Source organism: Fusarium coffeatum (assembly GCF_003316985.1).
Source record: "Fusarium coffeatum strain FIESC_28 chromosome Unknown BRIP53273_contig_87, whole genome shotgun sequence".
In the NCBI taxonomy this organism is placed as follows: domain Eukaryota; kingdom Fungi; phylum Ascomycota; class Sordariomycetes; order Hypocreales; family Nectriaceae; genus Fusarium; species Fusarium coffeatum.
Genome location: NW_022157882.1, coordinates 211,132 through 231,610, shown reverse-complemented (window position 1 = coordinate 231,610; position 20,479 = coordinate 211,132). Strand labels below are relative to the sequence as shown.

General features: G+C 49.4%; 8 protein-coding genes across 8 annotated transcripts; 3 read left to right on the top strand and 5 right to left on the bottom strand.

The window, feature by feature from the left end:
- Positions 1 to 59: 59 nt before the first annotated feature.
- Positions 60 to 6,337, bottom strand: FIESC28_04266 (uncharacterized protein; the record flags this gene model as incomplete). Its single annotated transcript, XM_031158413.1, has 4 exons — positions 60 to 292; positions 384 to 554; positions 1,050 to 1,189; positions 1,239 to 6,337. 4 exons carry the CDS (start codon positions 6,335 to 6,337, stop codon positions 60 to 62), a joined length of 5,643 nt encoding a protein of 1,880 aa, XP_031017559.1.
- Positions 6,338 to 7,574: 1,237 nt separating this feature from the next.
- FIESC28_04265 (uncharacterized protein) lies at positions 7,575 to 9,147 on the top strand (the record flags this gene model as incomplete). The annotated part of the gene is made up of 7 exons (XM_031158412.1): positions 7,575 to 7,597; positions 7,660 to 7,673; positions 7,732 to 7,787; positions 7,841 to 8,110; positions 8,159 to 8,163; positions 8,216 to 8,641; positions 8,694 to 9,147. The coding sequence occupies 7 exons, from the start codon at positions 7,575 to 7,577 to the stop codon at positions 9,145 to 9,147; spliced, it is 1,248 nt and encodes a 415-aa protein (XP_031017558.1).
- Positions 9,148 to 9,366: 219 nt separating this feature from the next.
- FIESC28_04264 (uncharacterized protein) lies at positions 9,367 to 10,128 on the bottom strand (the record flags this gene model as incomplete). Its single annotated transcript, XM_031158411.1, has 1 exon — positions 9,367 to 10,128. The coding sequence occupies one exon, from the start codon at positions 10,126 to 10,128 to the stop codon at positions 9,367 to 9,369; it is 762 nt and encodes a 253-aa protein (XP_031017557.1).
- A 320-nt stretch (positions 10,129 to 10,448) lies between these two features.
- FIESC28_04263 (uncharacterized protein) lies at positions 10,449 to 11,451 on the top strand (the record flags this gene model as incomplete). Its single annotated transcript, XM_031158410.1, has 2 exons — positions 10,449 to 10,880; positions 10,933 to 11,451. 2 exons carry the CDS (start codon positions 10,449 to 10,451, stop codon positions 11,449 to 11,451), a joined length of 951 nt encoding a protein of 316 aa, XP_031017556.1.
- A 136-nt stretch (positions 11,452 to 11,587) lies between these two features.
- On the bottom strand, positions 11,588 to 12,636 carry FIESC28_04262 (uncharacterized protein; the record flags this gene model as incomplete). The annotated part of the gene is made up of 5 exons (XM_031158409.1): positions 11,588 to 11,762; positions 11,813 to 11,862; positions 11,914 to 11,972; positions 12,022 to 12,519; positions 12,579 to 12,636. The coding sequence occupies 5 exons, from the start codon at positions 12,634 to 12,636 to the stop codon at positions 11,588 to 11,590; spliced, it is 840 nt and encodes a 279-aa protein (XP_031017555.1).
- Positions 12,637 to 13,022: 386 nt separating this feature from the next.
- Positions 13,023 to 16,697, bottom strand: FIESC28_04261 (uncharacterized protein; the record flags this gene model as incomplete). The annotated part of the gene is made up of 1 exon (XM_031158408.1): positions 13,023 to 16,697. The coding sequence occupies one exon, from the start codon at positions 16,695 to 16,697 to the stop codon at positions 13,023 to 13,025; it is 3,675 nt and encodes a 1,224-aa protein (XP_031017554.1).
- Positions 16,698 to 17,428: 731 nt separating this feature from the next.
- Positions 17,429 to 17,923, top strand: FIESC28_04260 (uncharacterized protein; the record flags this gene model as incomplete). The annotated part of the gene is made up of 2 exons (XM_031158407.1): positions 17,429 to 17,581; positions 17,633 to 17,923. 2 exons carry the CDS (start codon positions 17,429 to 17,431, stop codon positions 17,921 to 17,923), a joined length of 444 nt encoding a protein of 147 aa, XP_031017553.1.
- Positions 17,924 to 18,471: 548 nt separating this feature from the next.
- On the bottom strand, positions 18,472 to 20,476 carry FIESC28_04259 (uncharacterized protein; the record flags this gene model as incomplete). Its single annotated transcript, XM_031158406.1, has 4 exons — positions 18,472 to 18,502; positions 18,554 to 19,458; positions 19,512 to 20,101; positions 20,302 to 20,476. The coding sequence occupies 4 exons, from the start codon at positions 20,474 to 20,476 to the stop codon at positions 18,472 to 18,474; spliced, it is 1,701 nt and encodes a 566-aa protein (XP_031017552.1).
- Positions 20,477 to 20,479: the final 3 nt, after the last annotated feature.

Sequence of the window (20,479 nt, the reverse complement as noted above, 5' to 3'; positions counted from 1 at the left end):
GAGGCCGAAGGTGTGTAATTCCCAGTATCTTTGCATTTCCGTTCTCATTCTCGTTTCCCTTAAGCATCAGCCTGAGCATCTCGCTCCGCCTTGCGCGCTCGCTTCTCGAGAAGGATAGCCTTTCGCTCCTTCAGTGTGTCGGTTTGTCTGTCGTCGACACCCTGGAGCCAGTATCCGAAGCTGGCGCCGCCGGCCGCGTAGACGGGGTACACCCACAGGGAGGACTTGTTGAAGAAGGGGCGCATCTCAATACCCATTTGCCAGAATCGGGCACCGAGGCCTTTAATTTCCGCTATGTTAGCATCCAATTCGTCTTTTCTTTGGCTCTCAATCGTCCGGGTTGTATTGTCGGGCGGGCGAATTGACTCAGGTTGGTGACGTACCGAAGAGGGACCAGAAGGCGATGCGGTGCATGTTGGGCAATTGACCGTCGGGTATTCGAACGTAGGGAGTGGAGAGGTTTGAGATTCGCTCGAGGTACGAGGCGTGGCCGTTGACGTCGTTCGTTACTGGGAGTGAGGTCGTGATCTTGAAGATCCGTCGGCCCAAGCTCGCTGCAATTGGAGTCTAGCTGATTGGTCACGAAATGAGTCACGTGAGCCACATCTGTCAAGCTACCCTGTAACATTCGATTGCCGACATGGTGAAATCAAATATGCATCCTTCAAAACTATTCGATGCTCCTTTCTATGATTCTCCTCATCGCTATGCTCAAGATGATTGTGTCAAAATATCTGATTCAATTGCATGCTGGATATGTGGCGCACTACATCGATATGCCGGACTGAACTAACACCTTCCTTGGAACATTCGGACAAGAGAAGTCAAGTATCAATCACAATTGAGAAAGTAAAGAAAGCATATAATAATCGAAACAGACCCGGTGTTCATTCAAGATCTACCATCTAGAGTCTATGTCTATGTTTAGTCAGCTGTCTTGGTAACAGTATTCATAACGCTGATGAAAGAAGAGACAACATCCCAAAGTGTACAAAGTCACAAAACTCCCCGCTATGTCATGATAAACACTTGTCAGTCAAGCAAGCTACTACTTGCGCCAGGATAAGGAGGTGGTGCTCCAGATGGTGGAGCTGCTATCTGAGGCGCCTGGCTGCGAGGCTCAGGAGCTGTCGTCCATTGAGCAGCCTTAGCCACAATCTTGGAGAAATACTGCTGAATGAAGGATTCACTGTGATAATTAGCATGCGTGTTATCACTGAAGTAAGGAGAAAACTTACGTGTAGTAGCTGTGATCAGAGTTATGAGGCGTCACGAGGTTGTGTGCCAGCTCATGTGCCAAAACAACCCACCACCAGGTCGCAGCCTCTGCCTTAGCCTGCGGAGTTCTTGCCTCGATCTGCGCGGCGTGTAGTTGCAAGAAGAACCGGAAGTTACAGAAGATACTGCCTCCAGTGTTGAAGGCAATGGTACCACCAGCCTCATCGTAGAAGATATGCAAGACCTTGGGTGACATGGAGTAGACGCTGCCGACCTCAATTAAGAGGCTGGCGAATACGTTGAGGTTGGTCAAGTGTTTTGACAGGAATTGGCTAGGATCTTTAATATCCTTGGAGGCAAAGACTTTCATGCCGTTCGACGCCTCAGCGATGAATGTGATGTTCTGTGCTGGTGTCTTGTCGCAGTAAGTGGCCTGCTCCTTGACTTCATTGACCTGGGGCTCTGAAAAGACACTATCAGATCCGTATGCCCGGGTTGACTTGATAGCATTGAGCAAATTCTGCTGCACCACAGCAGGACTTGTCACCCTGCCCTCATTTTGGGGTTGTTTTCCAGTGTTAGACGAGCTGCCCCCAGCTGGTTCAATCTCCTTGGGCTTGTCCAAGAACTTGTTTAGTTCCTTGCGAGAATCGTCATCATCTTGCTCAGTATCGAATCCAAGTCGACGGCTTAGGTTAGAAAACAATCCTCGACTCTTCCTGTTCTGTTGCTCTTGTGTGGGCTTTGCTTGCTCCGGTGACTCCCATGCACCTGGCATCGTTGGACCAAGGGGTTCTGGTACTCTGGTAGCTTCGCGTGCAGCTTCGGCCGCTTTAGCTTCTGCCCCCCACTGCTGCTCCTTTTCCTTGATCTGGCGTTGCTCCTCTTCCAGAGCCTTTCGTCTCTCTTCCTCGGCAATCCTGGCTTCGGCAGCCTTGGCCCGTAGAATTCGGTCAACATTGTAACCGCGATTTCTTAGGCCGTAGAGATCCAGCGTAAGGAACGGTTCAAAGAAGAGATAAGCTTGCTGACTTGGGCGGTTCAGCAACATTTGGCAAATGGCTTGTCCAACCTGATACATGTCGGGCTTAGCTTCGTCGGCCACATACAGGATCCAGCCGTTGTTGGTCCTCTTGCTTGCAGCCGAGCGTTTTTCTGTGTGAGTTTGATACTGTCCCTGCAGAGTTCTTTTCAAAGCCACCGAGCGAACGACGTCGACAGTCAAATTCTTATCCAGCCATTTTGCGTCATGTTTGATGGCGTCGCGTCGATAGTTGTTCCACTCGAACAGGAAGATCTTTGATCTCTCGACGACATGTTTGCGCAGGCTGAGAGCAAGCTTCTGTCGGTCGCTGTGAGGCCCAATCTTAATTTCCTCGTGAACGATACTGCTCAGTCTTTGTGCTCCAAGTGACAGATAGAAGGCCTCGAGGGCATCCTCTTCTGGCGCACAAATAAGCTGATCCTTGAACAACCTGTAGCTGATGATGTCGTCCAGAATCACAATTTGACTGGCAGAGGCGAGTTGATATTGCCTGATGGGCTCATCCTCTTCTTCCAAATCATCCGACTGCTTCTTAGGAGGGGCCAGTTCTTTGTACGCGAGGAGGAAGGGTGCCGATTTCATTCTTCTCCAAAGATCCTTATCTCTATGAAGCGTAGATGATGATTCAGCCAACGATTTGAGAAGATCCAAGTACTTCTCTGAACTTTGGAGTACGCCAAGAAGACGAGCTGGTTCGGTGCATGCCATATGTGCCACCTCTAGCTTGGTAGGCTCGTTCTTGGCACCACACTGGAACAAGAATGGATTCGCCTCAGGTCCAAAATCAACAAAGTCGAAGATGTCGCCGTAGGTCGTCGAGGAACCCAGGTATACCCGAGAAGGACTGACATGAGCCTGGGTACGGGTTGGCTTCTCAGTTGAACGGGAAGTTCGTGTAATGGGGACAATAGAGGCATTGCGTAGTTTGACAAGACTGTTTTCACCCAGTTCGGTGATTCGAGACGCAAAGTAACCAAAGACTGCCACAGCGTTCTGATGATCCTGTGGAGGCGAAGCCAAAAGACGGTTTACACAATCAACCATTGGAGGATCTCTTGATACCCCGAACTTGATCGCATGATCATGCAGATCTCTCCTCAGAATATTGAAACCAAGGATAGAGGCTCGAGGGTTGTAGAAACACTGTGAAGGGGGTACAAGTCGCGTGCTTCCCTGAAGAGGCATGATCGCCTTGGGGCTGCCACCGAGTTGGAATGATCCATACCCGTTGATCTGATGGTTGGCAAGGAAATATGTCATTGAAGAAACTCGAAGAGTCTCATCTTTGCCCGACATCATTTCGACAAGCTCGGGAACTGAAGGATAAGGCCTAAGCCCGAGAGTGTTGAGAAATCTAGCCTCTGCACTGCCTATCCGGTAGCTGCCAGGGGGACCAGGCCACTGGAGAACCGGCAATTGCAAAGCACGGAGGGCGTCCTTTGGCTCAAAAAGTTCCGAGACCTTGTACAGCGTTTCTGTTCCCTTGGTAGACTCCATGCCCTTAGGACCAGCCTCGGCAGGACAGAAGCGTGTCTGCTTTAGTTTGCTAAGATCCTCGCCAGGAATATCCTCACGGACCGACGCCAGATACTTAATGAGTTCGACATGACTCCATTTCTGCTGCCCTTCACTCGAGGCGTTGAGCAATCTAGTGAAGATGGTCTCCAGATCAACTGTTTTGCGGACACCAATCGTTACCAAGAATTTCTCCTTGATCTTGTCACAACCTTGAATAACAGGAAGGTCGTCAAAAAGCTTGACAATCGGGAAGAAAGATTCTGTAGGCCTCTTCATTCCCTGTTTCGTAGGAACCACCGTGCTGGCCTGTAGAAGTGAGACAATGGTTGTTCTCGCGTTAGGACTCGAGTTTTCAAAATTCTTTGACAGAACAGTCAGAACCTGGATAGCAAACTTGGGGGATCGCGTGAGGTTCTGCTCCTCAGGCCTGGATGAGTTCGTGTCAAAGAGGAATCGCAGCCAAGGCAGGATCTCCAAAGGCTCCCAACCCAAAGCGCGCAGTTCCGCTTGCTGAGAGTTTGCCGTAAGGGCATGAGGAATAGTTGTAGGTGGAATAGGCAAACTGGCAGGAATCCTGTTCGCAATGAGATGGTTCGTGATGCTTCCGAGAGCAATTATCTCGCCCTGCTCCCCATCGTCGCTCATTGTACCAACAGCAACCTCAAGTAGAGCGGCTCGGCTACCAGGATCAAGCTCGCCACTTAAACTCTTTTTACCGGCCCAACTGATGAAGTTCATCAATTGTACTTTGTTCATGGCTTTCGTCTCCAGCTCCTTCTTCACATCTGTAACAGTGATGTGGGAGATGAGACCAAAGTCTATAAGCTTCTTCACAAATGGAACACTCTTCATCTCTTCAGGCACAACGGGGATGCTGTCAACGAATTTACTCATTTCGTCCGAAGCAATGCGAACATCTGCTGTTTGCAGCACACCTCGAGTTGAATAGGTCTCGATCGAGGCCTTCTTAAAACACATCCAGAAAGCTTCCTCAATAATTTGACCTACTTGCCCGCTGGGTGTAGAGTCACCGAAAGTGAAAGTCTTGAGGATGTGAAGAGCCTCTGGCATATACTTCGCAATTACAGCTGGAGAGAACTTGGGCTCTTTGGCCATGGTCTGCCTAATGCGATAGCTCAAGTCGCTCATCTCGTTCGCAAATGCCAGTCGAGTAATGATACCCGCAGCACGAAGAATTTCGAGGTTCCATGTCCTGACCCAACGAGCGTTCAAGTCAATGGCCTCTCTCTCTACCGTAGGAATGACCGACGGCGCCGAGATGTGCAGTCCTGCACCGGTTGTTTGCATTGTAGGAAAGCCAATAAAGATGCGCCCACCAGGCTTCTTGTTAGGAAGCACAGAGGCAAACACATCGGTAGCTTTGCCGAGCGCTCCAGGAGCAGCAGCGTCTTGAGAAGCTTGGGCTTCATCGTAGGAGGAAGTTAAAATCGCAATCTTTGTTGTCTTGGGCGGTGGCTTCTTTGTAGCTCTCTCAAGTTCGGATGCGAAGTTAGCCGCAACACTAGTGCGAATGCTCGCAGAAGTCGCCCGGAGAAAGATTGTCGAGGTGGAAAGCTTGGTCACATCTTCAGAAATCGCCACCTGCGCTGCATTCTCCTCGCTCTGAGCCTTAGTTCTTATACCAGCTTGTGACGCAGATGATGTAAGTCGTGCGAAGAAGGATCTCAACGAAGGAGCTTCCGGAGCGCCATATGAATCAGTCTTGGTGGTGTTTGTTGCGGCCTGTGGTTTCCATCCAATAGCGGCCATATAGGAGGCATCGATCTTCGTACTTGTGCGATCGACGCTCGTCACTTTCATTAGCCCATCCTTTGTTCTTGCCTCCAGATCTCGAGGCAAAGGAAGTTCAGCACTGGGTGATGATTTCTTCTTAAGCGATAGGATCAGGTGGTCGTCTATCCAAAACTCAATGTGCTCAAGCGCAACAAAGGTCAAACTGGTTGCAAGAAACTGGCTAACAGATAGCAGGTTGGGTAGGGGTGTTGTATTATTTCGGTAGTCCAGGACGAATGTAGTATGATGCGTAGCTTGATCCGCCGGTATCTGGGACTTTTTGGTGAAGAGGGCATTCCCCTTCCAGTAGAATGCCATAGCCTGGTCACCAGAGCTGACAAAGGGCTCCTCGCAGTCCGCGAAGACACTGTAGAAACCAACACCGAAAGCACCGATCTTGGTCTCGTCAGGGTTACCTTCAGCAATACGCTTTAGTCTTCCCCAGTCTGTCTTGGTGAAAGGTTGTCCATCGTTCTGTACAACTAGCCGGCGCAGAGTATGGTTTGACAATGTATGCTTCAGGATCTCGGATCGGTTCGTTGTGCTTGGGAGTGGCACTTGTGTCGATGGGAGCGTTTCCCACTTGACGCTGACCGTCTTTGCCTGGGCATCGGCGGCGTTTTGAATAAGCTCTCGTAATGTTGTCCATTCTCCCGAATATCTCGCAAGAACCTTGTCGATCAGAGCGCGGGTATCGACAGTAACGGCTTCTTCGTCTTCACCGTCCCGCAAAGCGGCGGCTCGTAGCTTCGAATAATCCATCGTGTTTACGGTATTAGGTTTACTATCGCATTATCGTCGTGGAAGGAACTTTATGGTATGGGAGTTAAAGTCTCAGAAAAGAAGAATGAAACGGTAACTGTTTGGTAAAGTTAGCTATGATGCTTCGGTGTATATAAATATGCGGATCAGATTCGGAGTTTAGGACAGGCAGACAGAGCTACGTACGGCTGCGCAAAGTGGCAAACGCGAATGAATACACTCCAGCCCTGGATAAGTAGACTAAGAGGAGGAGGCCGCAACAAAAATCACACAATATGTGTGGCAAAACTTGATGATGCTGTAGAGTTTATGTAGTTTTGAAGATATGGAGGTTGTAGGTTCATATGACCTGTGACCCGTGGTGAAGGAAGCCCCCAGACAGTTGCAGATGGTCCCTGAAAGTGGTTGACGTTGTCCACTGTCGCGGAAGGAAGTGACCAATCAGAGGACACAAAGGTTTAGCTAAGGCTTTCTGGGGAAAGAAGCCTCCCATAACCGTTCTAATCTAACACTTGACGTTCGATGATTAATCGATATAACCGTTGAGTAGTGAATATTGACTTTGAGATTGTTCCTGACCTCAATAGATTCCTTCTAACTTGCAATGTACAAGTTCTGAATCTTATGCATCTGTCCTGCAATAGTCCTTGTTGCTGACGATCACCCGCTACAACACCCATCAGTACCCGCCCAGCCGCTGTCAGTTTTTAGTTTAGACCCCGAGAAGGGCCGTGCCAAGACCGGTTTATCTTCAAAATTTCTTTGAAAAGAGTCAACATTTAAATTAGTTGCCGACTTCGCAATGAGCAAACCAAGGCAATCCATGAATATTGCTTTTTAGTTCAAGAGCCACTATGACTATATCGACATATCGGCCTTGCCCAGAATGGATAGTAAACACTTGAATTATACTAGATTTTGTAGAATAGATCTTGTAGATGTTTTATTGGGTCCGGACTCGGAGGTCGACATCGTGTAAGTGATTCACTGTTCGTGATGGAGACGGCAAGTCACCACCAGGTCGATTAATATCTTTGCTTTTTTTTGTAGAGGATTGAAGATATGACTGTGACTCAACTTCTTCATCTCGAAATATAAAATATCTGTCTTTTCTCTCTTCATCATCCCTTCAATCATTCAAGCTTCACACTCTACATCACTAATCACTCTCCTCTTGCTTTGCTATATCAAGCAACAACACACATAACCAAAACACATTCACATCGACTTCTACATCATGTCAAAAGGCCGTGTTTGTCTGTAAGTATTTGATCTCTACGTCACAAATGTCGCATTAGAACACTTGCTAATCTTTCTTATAGTGCCTACTCTGGAGGTACCTCATCCCAAATTATACTCAATGGGCAGCTTGGAATACTAACTCTACAATCAAGGTCTTGATACCTCCACGATCCTAAAATGGCTCATTCTTGAAGGCTACGAGGTTGTGGTATGTTTGCTCAGACTAGCCTTTGTTTTGCCAACAGCCCTGACAACTGATAGTGTTTCCTTGCCGATGTCGGTCAAGTAGAGGACTTTGATGCCGTTGAGAAGAAGGCTCTCGCTCTTGGAGCTGAGCGCATGATCATTGAAAACCTCCAGAAGGAATTCGTCGAACAAATTGTCTTTCGAGCAATTCAGTGCAATGCCATCTATGAGGATCGATATCTTCTTGGAACTGCTCTTGCTCGACCTGTTATCGCTCGAGCTCAAGTCCGAGTTGCTGAGAAGTACAACTGCAACCTTCTGAGCCATGGTTGCACCGGTAAAGGAGTAAGTCAAACCATCGAACTAAGATGAACCACTGCTAACAAACTACAGAACGAGTATGACAACCCAATCGCGAAAATTAAAGTTGTAACTGACAAATTTCTTTAGCCAAGTTCGTTTCGAGCTCGCCTTCAAGGCTTGCAACCCCTCCATCAAGATCATCGCCCCTTGGCGACTACCCGAATTCTGCGAGAAGTTCCAAGGCCGAAAGGACCTTCTTCAATTCGCTGCCGAGAACAACATTCCTGTCTCATCCACCCCAAAGGCCCCTTGGAGCCAAGACGAGAACCTTGTCCATTGCTCGTACGAGGCTGGTATTCTCGAGGATCCTGACCATACTCCTCCTAAGGATCTTTGGACTCAGACTGTCGATCCTCTTGAGGCACCTGACAAGCCCTACGACTTCACTGTTCATTTCGAGAAGGGTCTGCCTGTCAAGGTTGCTACACCTGACCAGGAGGAGACCGACTCGGTAAAGCTCTTCAAGCTTCTCAACAAGATTGGCCACGACCACGGTGTTGGTCGAATCGACATGTAAGTCTGATCATCGCTGGTACTTAGAAGGAATTGAGCTTACAATTCTTAGTGTCGAGAACCGATTTATCGGACTCAAGAGCCGTGGCTGCTATGACACCCCTGGCTTGACCATTGCTCGTCTTGCCCACCTTGATCTCGAGGGTCTTGTCCTCGACTCAAAGGTCCGCAAACTCCGAGACCAATTTGTGACTGTCGAATGGTCTCAATGCCTCTACAACGGCGTGTACTTCTCCCCTGAGCGTGAGTGGCTCGATGAGGCCATTGTTTCTGCCCAGAAGGGCGTCAATGGCCAAGTCCGCCTCCGAGTGTACAAGGGTCACGTCTATGTCCTCGGACGATCGAGCGAGACCAGCAGCCTCTACTCGCAGGAGGATGCTTCCATGGACAGCCTCGACACCTTCTCTCCTATGGACAGCACTGGTTTCATTGCTATCCAGTCTATCCGATTGGAAAAGTATGGTGCTCAGAAGGCCAAGGATGGCCAGCCTCTCAGCCAGTCTTAGGACTGTGTAACAATACAAGTGTAACAAAATGGGTTGATTTGGCGTTGGAGCAGGAAAAGAGCTCTAAAAGCATGGATGGTTCCGCTTTAAATAGGAAATGAAAATAATTTATTGTTAATTTCGACATCAATATCGTCATGCATGGTGAATGTCCAATCTCCTCATACTATTACTCGGGTATCATATTTTTGCTGTGCTTGGAGGACCACATCTTGGCCCTCAGTCTCGGCGATGAGGTTTAGGGCTGGCACTTCGTCTGCGTCGGTCTCGAGATCTCGAGTGGCGGCGCTCTCTGCTTCCATCTCTGCGTCGTCGATCGTCTCCTTCGCGGTCTTCCCTTCGATGGCTATCGCGATGGCGTCTATGACCGTGTTCCCTGCCCCGATCTCCGTCCCTATCTCTGCGTCTCTCCCTGGGTCGATCTTCATCCTTGTCCTTGCCAGCATCTCGGTCACGACTTCGACTCCTATGTCTGCGATGGCGGCGCTCCCGATCGTGGTCGCGATCGTGACTTCGACTGCGGTGTCGCCTTCTCTCCCGTCTTTCAGAACCATCGTGACGTCTCGAGCGCTCTCGCTTTTCCTTCACAGCCTCTTCCTCAGGAGGCCCACTTGCTGGCCCGACTTTTCGTCTTTCGGGGTCAACCTCTACTGCGTTCGCACCTGAAGAGTTTCGTACAGGCGGTGGCAAGCCCAAAGCTGCTGCAATAGCATCCTCTTCAGCCTCCTTGATTTTGCGCACCTCTTCCTTTCGCGCCTTCTCACGTCGCTCCTCTTCTGTTTCTCCGTTCTCGTCGGGTACCCCATCGTCTTCGGCTTTGGCGTACCAGTTCAAGTCGCGACCCTTTTGCCATCGTCCAACAGGGGCCTTGAGACTGTGGCCAAGATAGTTTTCGCGATGTGAAGAGTTTGCGACTTCATCCCAGCTAAAGTTGACGCCACCTCGTGATCCAGATTTGCGGACACTGGAGAGTAGATCCATGGCGTGATTCGTATACCGGTATTTTGTGTTGTGGTTTTGTTTCTGCGGTATTAGAAAGCGTGCGTTGTCTTGGTGCAGTAATTAAGTGAAGTGAAGGTAGGTGGTTGTAAGCCCGTCGAAATGATGCGCCATGCTACTGGATATGCGCTAAAGCGGAACGCGACCGCTCCCTGTAACACCCCTGGGGGTAGGGAGCGGAACCCCACGTCAATTCGCAGAAGCTCTTTCAACCTCTCGATTCTCCAAACAATCATCACCAAAAACAAACATCACAAAGACAAGCATACATAGGATCAGATTTGCCAGCAAAACTTCTCAAGATGTCCAACCCCAACGATCCCCCTCTCGATGAGATCCAATGGCGCTCCCCCATGGCCATCGCGCAAATGGGCGGCCTACATAACAACACTATACTCTTCTACTTCGCCGAATCGCCATTCTTCGAGCGCACTTCGAATAACGCCGTAGTCTACAATCAAGCGATGAACGTTCCTTCGATGTATCCGGTAATTCAAACGCGCGAAGCTTTCGAAACACATCTCAACACCATGTCGGGTCTTGAATTCAGAGTCGTAGAGGAACCGGCAGAGACTGGTCCCGGAGCTGGTACAGGAGTTTGGGTAATTCGCAAGCAGACGAGGCGAAAGTCCGCATATGAAGACGACGAGATTACGGTGCATGCCTCATACTTTGTCGTGGGAGAGAACATCTACATGGCACCAACCTTGAGTGGCATCCTCGCAGCACGAATTGTAAGTTGCTTCGCGCATGTGGTTTAGGGATACTTTCTAACCTGTTGTTTAGATGACGATATCTTCATGCATTACCAATGCTGTGACAGCCGCCGAATCTGTGCGCAAATGGGGACCATCAAGGGGAAACTACTACGAGCTTCCAGCGGCCAAGACATCAACAAAGGCAAAGGTCCAGGATTCTGCTGCGGCAACACCAATGCCCGTGTCGGACGAATCCAGCAAAGCCCCAGTCGCTCCTATATCAGTTACGCAGAAGGATGATGATGCGGCATTGGCTAAATTGGCGGAAGAGTCGTTCATGATCCATATGAAATACGGCGGCGAATACATTGACGAGAACCCTATTACTGGTCGTCCAGGAGAATTCCACCTCACTACGACAGGCCGAAAACCACCACAACTTGTGAAAAAGGACAGTCCTGTGAGGAGCATTACTGCCCCAACAATCAACACCAAGGTTGAAGACAAGAAGGAAAGCAAGGAGAAGACACCTAGGTCAGCAGCTCCTAAACCCAAGCGCAAGAAGAGCAAAATGGCGAACTCGACCAGCACACCGGCCGCATCTTGAGGTCGAGGTTATCAGGGACGAAAGGGGCGTTCAATGGGGAAATAGACATCGTGATTCTTGCTGTTCTCGCTTTATACACTAGTTTGATACCCAATACAGTATGACTTTCACATGCCTATTGTCATCCAGCATATGCTTAACTGATAGTATATCCACCATCGACCGACAATGCAGTCCCTTGGATGAAGGAAGCCTTTGGGCTGGATAGGAACAAGACGGCGTCTGCTACTTCTTGCGGCGTACCTTTTCGTTTCATGACAGCAGTTTGTACAGCAGGGTCATCTTCTGGGACATCAGCTGTCATAGGCGTTCTAAGATTTTAAGTATTCGCAATGAGCTAACATGAAGAGGATCAACTTACTCAATCACTCCAGGACACACGCAGTTGACTCGAATTTGATGCTTCGCATACTGGCATACATCAGTATACTGCTCGAGAGAACAAACAACAGTCAAACTTACATCGATCGCATCGCTTCTCGTCAAGCTGATAATGGCCGCTTTTGAAGCACTATAGACCGCTACCCAATGGTCAGCATCTCATTAAACTTGAAAAGTGGACATACTTACGGGTTTCTGGCTTTCCAACAAGGCCGAGGTTACTTCCCACGTTCACAATCGACCCTCTGAATCCAGGCCGTCCATCATGAGTGACACCAAGATCTTGGGCCGACATATGGTTGAGCTCCTCGCGCGCACAAAGCCATAGTCCTCGAAAGTTGGTATGCATAACATGATCGAACTCCGCAGTAGTCACATTATGACTTGGCTTTGTAGGACCGTAGATACCTGGCCTCTCAGTTAACTGGACGTAAGAAGAGATGTAGAACATACCAGCACAGTTAACAGCATAATCAATACGGCCAAATTGAGCGATTGCAAGACCCATGTTCTTGAAAACTTGATCTGCATCGAGGTTATCCGTCTCAAAGAGGTGAACCTCTGCATTTTCGGCTACACTCTCGATAGCGTTTTTTGTTTCAGTGAGGCCGTTTCCATCCTTGTCGAACAGAGCGAGCTTGCGACATCCTTCTACGGCAAAAGAGATGGCGATTTGACGCCCAATGCCTTGGATCACATGGTTAAAAGACTGGGTACAGAGGTTGCCAGTTGTAGGTTTACTATACCGGATGAAGCACCTGTGACCAGAGCAACGCCAGGAAACAGAGTATTCGATGTTGCCATGATCGATAGCAAAAGATATAAATGGTATGTATATACTGTGTTCAATTCAAGAACCAAATACTGAATGTAATCTTTCGTGCTGAAGACAAAGTCTCCATCAGGTTATATAAACATGATGCTTGTATGATGACGTCGAGCTCTCACACCACCATAAAGTAACTTCAGCATTGTCAAATATCGACTCACGGAGTCTTGAAGAACCATCTTCTCTACCATCTTCCTTAGAGAGCTTTTTAAGTATAAGAATTGCACGCAAATTTAGAGGTAGGTCGTGAACCGAATCCAATTATCTAATTTATCATCTCTTATGCTAGAACTGGCCTAACCTTTGGTCTTTTATCAACTCCCAGGCTGTAAATGGCCCGACATTGTCTGAATATACACATCTATTGCACAACCCAGCCCTGACCGGGCACTCTCTTTTGCTTCACTGTCTTGCTAGGCAGAGCCCATCCTTGACCGCCTGTACCCTCCGCCCTCAAAGAAGGAACGACAACGCACTCTCTCATCGCCGAACCATCAGCTGCAACGAATGACTTGAGTTCCTTCATTGGCTTGCTGTAAGTGATGAGAGGTGTGCCCTTTGCCAGATTAGACAAAACACCACCCGACACATCTGTGAGGGCGTGCATTCTAGTCTTGGGTCGCTTTGTCGTGTCAACTAGCTGTGTAGCCTTTTGAAGCTGAGAGTAGACGATGTAATCGGGACACTCCCGCATGCTGATATGGGCCAGGGGTGATGTGGGATGAATGTACACCGCACGATCGCTCTCAACCTCCTCACCAGTGTGAATAGGCATCAAGGGAACGTATGGAATGTCGATAGATCGACGCGGCGCACGGTACTGCTCAGGAGGGTTCGGTGTGAGATCAGCTCGAATGGCGACCTGATCCACGAAGCCTGCTGCGACCATCTGCTTGAGCGCAGCTACCTGCTTGGGTGATGGACGATCCAGCTTATCCTGATACCTCAGGTTGGCGAAAGCAGGTATATTGTTTTTCAGTAATTCCGTGATTTGTTGACGCAGTTGCTGAACTTCCTTGAGCACCTTGTACCGAACAAAATGGTCCTCGCACCATTGCTCTGTAGGCTCGTGAGCAAATTCCGCCACAACTTGCAAAACCTTGATAGCATCGGACTTGTCGTCCATGCTGCAAAACTCGTAATGCACTGTGTTGAACTGCTTTCGAATAGCTGCCTGGCGACTCTCTGCTTGAACGTCCGCTGTTGTGCGAATTTCGTGGTCTTCCTTGGCTGCAAGTTGTGGAATGGCTTGAGCTTCAGGAAGGAAGATTTCTGCCACTGATAGACCAGCAACTAAAGCGATTGTGTAATGAATGCAATCAAGGGTGTGTCCGACCAACAGGATGCGACTGTAGCGGGGAGACAGAGGGAACATAGACATAAGCTGACCAACAGGAGTGACCTTTCCAGTATCAGAGACAGCAGTCAGGTACGTCAAAAGCTTCTCAGCCTTTGCGAGAGCCCGTCGATCCGGTGGTGTAGGGAATGGGAAGTTGACGACATGCTGTAGGTTCATGGCCTTAAGCTGGAGCACAATACCCTCAAGGGGCATTCGCAACAACTCGGGATCCATGAACTCTGGGAAGTCTCTCTCGTAAACTGCAGACGAGTATAGTCTGTAGCAATGACCAGGACCGGTACGACCAGCACGACCTGCACGTTGGTTTGCGCTGGCCTTGCTGATCCAGCCAATGCCATAGCTCTGAACACCGCTTAGACGATCGTAGTGTCGCTCCTTGGATCGTCCGCAGTCGAAAACATAACGAATACCAGGAATGGTCAAACTAGTTTCCGCAACGTTGGTAGCCAGGACAATGTTTCGTGTGCCTTCGGGCGCGGGCTCAAAGACTCGCATTTGTTCTCTTGTTGGCAGCAGAGAGTAGAGAGGCAGCACTCGCATCTTGAGAGGTGCAGCTTCTTGATCTTCCTCAATCTGGAACTCATCCTCATCCTCCCCATTCTCGTCGTCTGTGAGTATCTCGTCAAAGTCATCACCATCTTCATCACCGTTGCGATCATCCACATCTCCAAATTCGATATCCTCGACTTCCAAAGGAGCGTCATTAGCAGATATTTGTACCTTAGGTCCGCCGACAGATTTGGGACCACCGAACGCCGTCTTGAGTTGCTTGCTGAGCTGCAAGATTTCGTTACGACCAGTCAAGAACACCAGGAAGTCACCAGGCGGTAGCTTCTTGTGACCTCTGCTAATCTTTTGGAACGCCTCCTCGACATAATCGTGCCTTGTCTTTCGAGCAAAATGCATGGTCACGGGATGTTGTCGGCCCTCAACTTCGAGGACGGGTGGCGGGGTCGCGAAAAGGGTAGGATTCATGGTGAGATCCTCAATTCGCAGCGTGGCCGACATGATAATGAGCTTCAAGGGCTTATGGGTAGGATCCTCCGCCGCAAGCTCTGTTCGAAGCTTAACAATTCGGCTGAGCATACCAATGAGAATATCAGTGTTGGAGCTTCTTTCGTGAGCTTCGTCGATGACGATCGCGGAGTACTTCATAAGCTTAAAGTCCTGCGCAACCTCGCGCATCAAAACACCATCAGTCATGAACTTCATGGATGTCTTGGGGTTAACGGTGCCCTCGAAACGGATCTGGTAGGCCACCGCCTCAGACTTGTCTCCAAGTTCCTCAGCAACTCGCTTCGACATACTGACCGCAGCGACTCGACGGGGTTGCGTGATACCGATCAATCCAGGTGTAGGCCCATCAGGAGCACCATATCCTGACTCGTAAAGGAATTGCGGAATCTGAGTAGTCTTTCCGGAACCTGTAGCACCACACACAACAACGATGTTATGGTTATGGATCGCTTCCATTATCCTTTGTTCCTCCGAAACGACAGGAAGCTTGAGACGAGCTTCCTGGACCTCTGGGCTTCTAGTAACCGAAACGCTGTACACCTTTCGGTCGGTATTTTTTGTTGTTTGCAGTTCCAAGGGCAGAGGATCTTGCTCGGGTGCTCGAGGGACAAAATTGTCTGGTTTGGGGATCTCTAGGTTGGTCGTTGTGCCTTCGATCGATTGGTATCCGAGAGCCTGGTTTCGAGCCTGATGCGCCCATGCCTTGAAAGCCGATGATCTTTGCGCTTTGTTCTCAACATCCTCCATATCTTCGTCAGAGTCATCGTCTGATTCCTCCTCGGAGCCTTCGCTGGACTCTTCACTCTCGCTATCCGCTTCGTCATCGTCTTCGCCTTGTGTTTTCTTCTCGGCCTCGTCGTCGCTGAATCCATTCCACTCGTCGCTGTCGCTGCCACTGCCACTGCCACTGCCATCGCTATCGCCTGCGTCTTCAGACTCGGGTTGGGGTGCCTCAACGGGAGCGATTGAGAATTTCGACTTCACTCCACCACGCTTCTGTCGCTTTTTGATAACGGGTTTTCCTTCTTCGTCAACGTCCAATGGACGCTTGAGACCTGAACCGAGCGATGCGCTGATCGCCAGTTTCGATTCACTAGAGAACTCCTGAGGAGCGGGCGCGAGTGTAGATGTTGTCGCTTTCGCTGGTTCTGTTGCCTTGCTTTTTGTTGGGTTTGACTCGTCCTCCGATGCGTCGCTGTCGTCGTTCGAATCGTCTTCATCCATCTCCCCTTCCTTCCTCTTTTGGAAGAGAATTTTCGCCCTGTCCTCGCTACCCTCCAAACCGGCCTTCTCCTCTCTCATGGCCCTTCGTAGAGCCTCCTTCTTGGTTTCGCGACCTTGGCCCATGACACGACTGCTCGAAAACAAGCTGGTGTCGACTTGTTCCTCAGCAAGCTTGGCCATCAGCTCGCGGTTCTCGTCCTTGCGCAGCTTGCCCTCAATGTACTTTTCCAAGCGCTTGGCCTTCTTTCCGCTCATCTTCTGGCCCTCTTGACGAAGCTCTGCCTTCAGCTGAGCCCTCTTGGCCTCGCGCTCGGCCTTCGATGAAGGAAGCAGCTCATCCTGGTTGGAGTCTACTATTTCATGTTGGGCATTCTCTTTTGCTCGCTCACGAGCTAGCACCTTGTGCTTTCTTTGGCGAGGAACGTATTTCGCCATGGCTCTGAGTAAGGATATGAGATACCTTGTTCCTTTCGCAAACACAGGCTCGATAATAATTTTTGGGCAAAAGTGTCGATCTGCCGTTGAACACCGCCAGAATCTGCGTTCACTTTTGGCATAGCGCGGGGCCCGGTGGGGCGATCTAGTGTTAGTCTTTGAGTCTAGTCTTTTTTGGTGTTCCATTGCTTTCAAGACTTGAGGCGTCAAAAACGAATAGTCTGGTACTGGTCTAAGTCGACATAGAAAAATTAAGCTATGTTGTTTTATATGTTCTTGGAATTGAACTATATGGAAGGGAATAACGGAGAAATATACCTCATGAGTCAGAGTTCGATCAACTTACTGACTTGGCTACCTAGCCACATTGAATTCATGCCCATCAGGTCCGGCAAACTTCAGTTAAGCACCCTTGATATTCCTCCACTAGGTATTGACGGCCCAATAATGGGAGTAAAATCTACAACGCAGAAGTCTATTATCTTGAATGGCAATGTTGATTATTGTTGCCTGATTTGGAGGCATCACTATGAGTCAAAGACAGCGATTTCTTACCTTCCTCGGGTTCAAAGATTAATGGTGTCAAAAGCCAGCCTAAACTCTCATAAAGTGAGCCAACGATTTCGTCCGCCCAGCTCCATTTTTCTCACCACCAGACAGCGCCGACTACACATGTGCTACGTAAACCCACAAGCATCACCACAAGCTCAACACTTCCACCACCAATAACAATGACTTCAATTGATGTCAGACCAGATCAATTCCCCGCTGGGTCTCGAGAAGTCTCAGGTCAAATAAACGGCGTTACCACCGAGATTTCCTCTACAAGCTTCGCAGACAAGATCCTAATCACCATCTCTCAAGAAGGCCGTCTTTCACAATGGGTATATACCCTTGCCACTACCACATGACTTTATACTAACATGATGATCTAGATTCAAGTCCCTTTGACAGGATCTTCATCTGGAGTGGTTGAAATGAACCTACCAAGTTCGAACAAGGGTCTTCTCCCCTCAACACATCTCACGCCAACGACGCTTTTTGGAGGCGGGGGTGAGGAGCGTGAGACTCTGGGGCAACTTTATGCGGCGCAAATTGCAAGTCAAATATGTCTACGGTCACTGGAGGATCGACGAATCCTTGTTCTGGGTCTTGGTCTTGCTAAAACCGATCTCGAGCGTGAGGCTTTCTTTGATCTTTTGGAACTTGTCCAGAAGGTTCTGTGAGCTTAATGGGATTACGAACACTGTTATGTCAAAAAACATCAATTATGTTATCGCACCAAGGATTAGCCTCGGTGTGTATCATTCGACATGAAGCTTAGGGAAGAAGCGATGCGTCACCAAAGCATGTCCAGCTGAATCTATAGACATGGCATTTAGCCAATATCATGTCCACCTTATGGGTTTAACGGTCGGTCAACGCTGGGAAAACGTTCATGTATTCATTAAGATGCACCATCAACTACAAATCCTAGCGCTGATTTGTTTCCAGACAATGTCCTGAACATTGCCTGCATATCTACTGTGCGCCCAAGGCAACATCGTTACCAAGCATCCTGCTTTTAAAACATGCTTGACTCGCGAGCGTAGGACCGGCGACGACAACCCGACCTTTGTAGCCAGTGCAGCGACCAGATTGTCAGCAGTCACGATAAGGGAAAGGTGGCGGCAAATGACAGCCACTCGTATACGGCAATGATAATTCATCGTTCATCCAAATCCTTCACCTAGCGCTTTTAACAATAACTTATATGCTACTGTACAGCCATATCTCATGATGTTGGTGCCCGGTTCTTACGATCCCTGGTTGGAAGTTAGTGTCTGATTTGAAAATTCATAAAAATCGCAACTCACGTGCTGAGCCTTCTAGAAAGTTGCTGCAACTTTTTGTCGTTGTTGGCATCTTCAGCGGCCTTCTGGAGCGCGTTGTCTCGCTCCTCCTCTTGGTGCTTGACCACTTCCTCGTGGGTAGGTGGCAGTCTCTCGTTCTGCAAATCGACCTTTCGAGCATCTTCGAACCCATTGATAGCGTTCTTGAGACCCTCGGCACCGAGCATGAGGGTTCCGGCGGGCAACCTTCCACCAGAAACAGTCTTGAGTTCTGTGACCTTCTCTGACTCCTCGCGAAGCACTTGAAATACACGAGACAGTCTACCGATCGCGAGAATCTTGTTCTTGATGGCTCTACGTCGCACCTCAATAGACTCGGGATCATTGGAGAGAGCTGGTGAGGCGGGTCCAGGGGAGGTTGTAGTGGGTGTCTCCTCCTTGAGCTCCTCCTCAGAGCATGTGCTGAGAATGGCAAGGAGCATGTCGGTGATCTTCTCTCCGACGAAAGGCAGAGACCAGGTAAAGACATCCATAAAGTTGGGGAGCCAGTAAGGATGAGGAGTGCAGTTGAACTGCCGGATGTTCATAACGTTGTTCTCGTATTTGAGGACGGCAGCCTTGTTGTTGTAAACGTCGAGATAGTTGGGGGCGGAGAAGATGGTCATAACACTAGGGAAGCCCGTAGTTCGCGTCTTGCGATACATGCGGTAGCCAGCATCTTGGGCCTCGTGGGCTCGAATGATCGAGAGAAGGTTGTTCTTTTCCAAAAAGGCACAGGCGGCAGGGTAAGAGAAGAAGTATGAGCATCCTCGGACGTGGTTGTGCAAGAAATAGTCGCTGGTCTTTTCCTGGCCAAAGTCTTCAAGAGGATCAGCCCAAAGGATATCACACATAAGACCTTGAGTAGGGGGCTCGCGGAAACGGTCAACCTAGGGAATGTTAGCTCTATAAGTTCAGCAAGTAAAGTTTCATCGCGACGCACGCTCTTGAGATCGTCCAGAGTGTGCAACTCGGGACTCAATCCACCGTGAATGCAGAGGAACTGCTTGTTCATAACAGCCGCCAGAGGGAGGGCACAGAAAGATTCCATGCAGGCCTCGTAGATGGTCTCGGAGTACTTGTGCTTGCATTCAAGCTTGAAGGTAAAGTAATCGGTTAAGTGGCGACATTCGTGGTTTCCTCGCAGCAGCCAAAGCGTCTTGGGGTAGTGAATCTTGAGACACCAGAGGTAGAGAACACATTCTATGCTGAAATAACCTCGGTCGACGTAGTCACCAAGAAAGAGATATCGGGTCTCGGCGGGGTCGCCACCAACTTCGAAAAGCTTCATGAGATCGTAGTACTGTCCGTGAACATCACCACAAACGGTGATGGGAGCGTCCATCTCCAGGAGGTTGGGCTCGGCGCGCAGAAGCTCAGTTCCCTTCTTCAGAATCCAAAGAGCCTGCTCCTCGGTGAGACGACCTTCGCGGTAGAAATGCTGCTTGAGGAACTGAAGGTTGGGCTTGGATTGAGTCTCATCCTCGAAGAATTGTTCGTCGGTAGGCTTGTACATGGCAGGAGCTTGGACATCTGTGAAAATGCGAGATCCAGGTCAGTCAAAGATATTCGAGAGCCGATTTTCGAGGGTTTGGTGGCCATATTCATCCATCATGCCGCAAAGACTAGCTGAATGACAGCTGCAGGTACTGCGGGCAAATCTGCGATCAAAGCGTTGTCGATGATGATGGCGGGGTCGTGGACAGCGACAACTGGAGGGGGGTCAAACGAACCTTTGCACACACGCTCCATGGTGTTGACCTGAGTGTTGTCCTCCATGGTGTGAATAGTGAAATCGATCTCGGGGACCGGCTTCTTCTCCTGGATTGCGCGAATGGCATTGTCGACCTGGACGTTGCGTCGCTCCTCAGCAGAGGGCGCAGTGTTGGCCTCGCCTTCAGAGTCCATGGT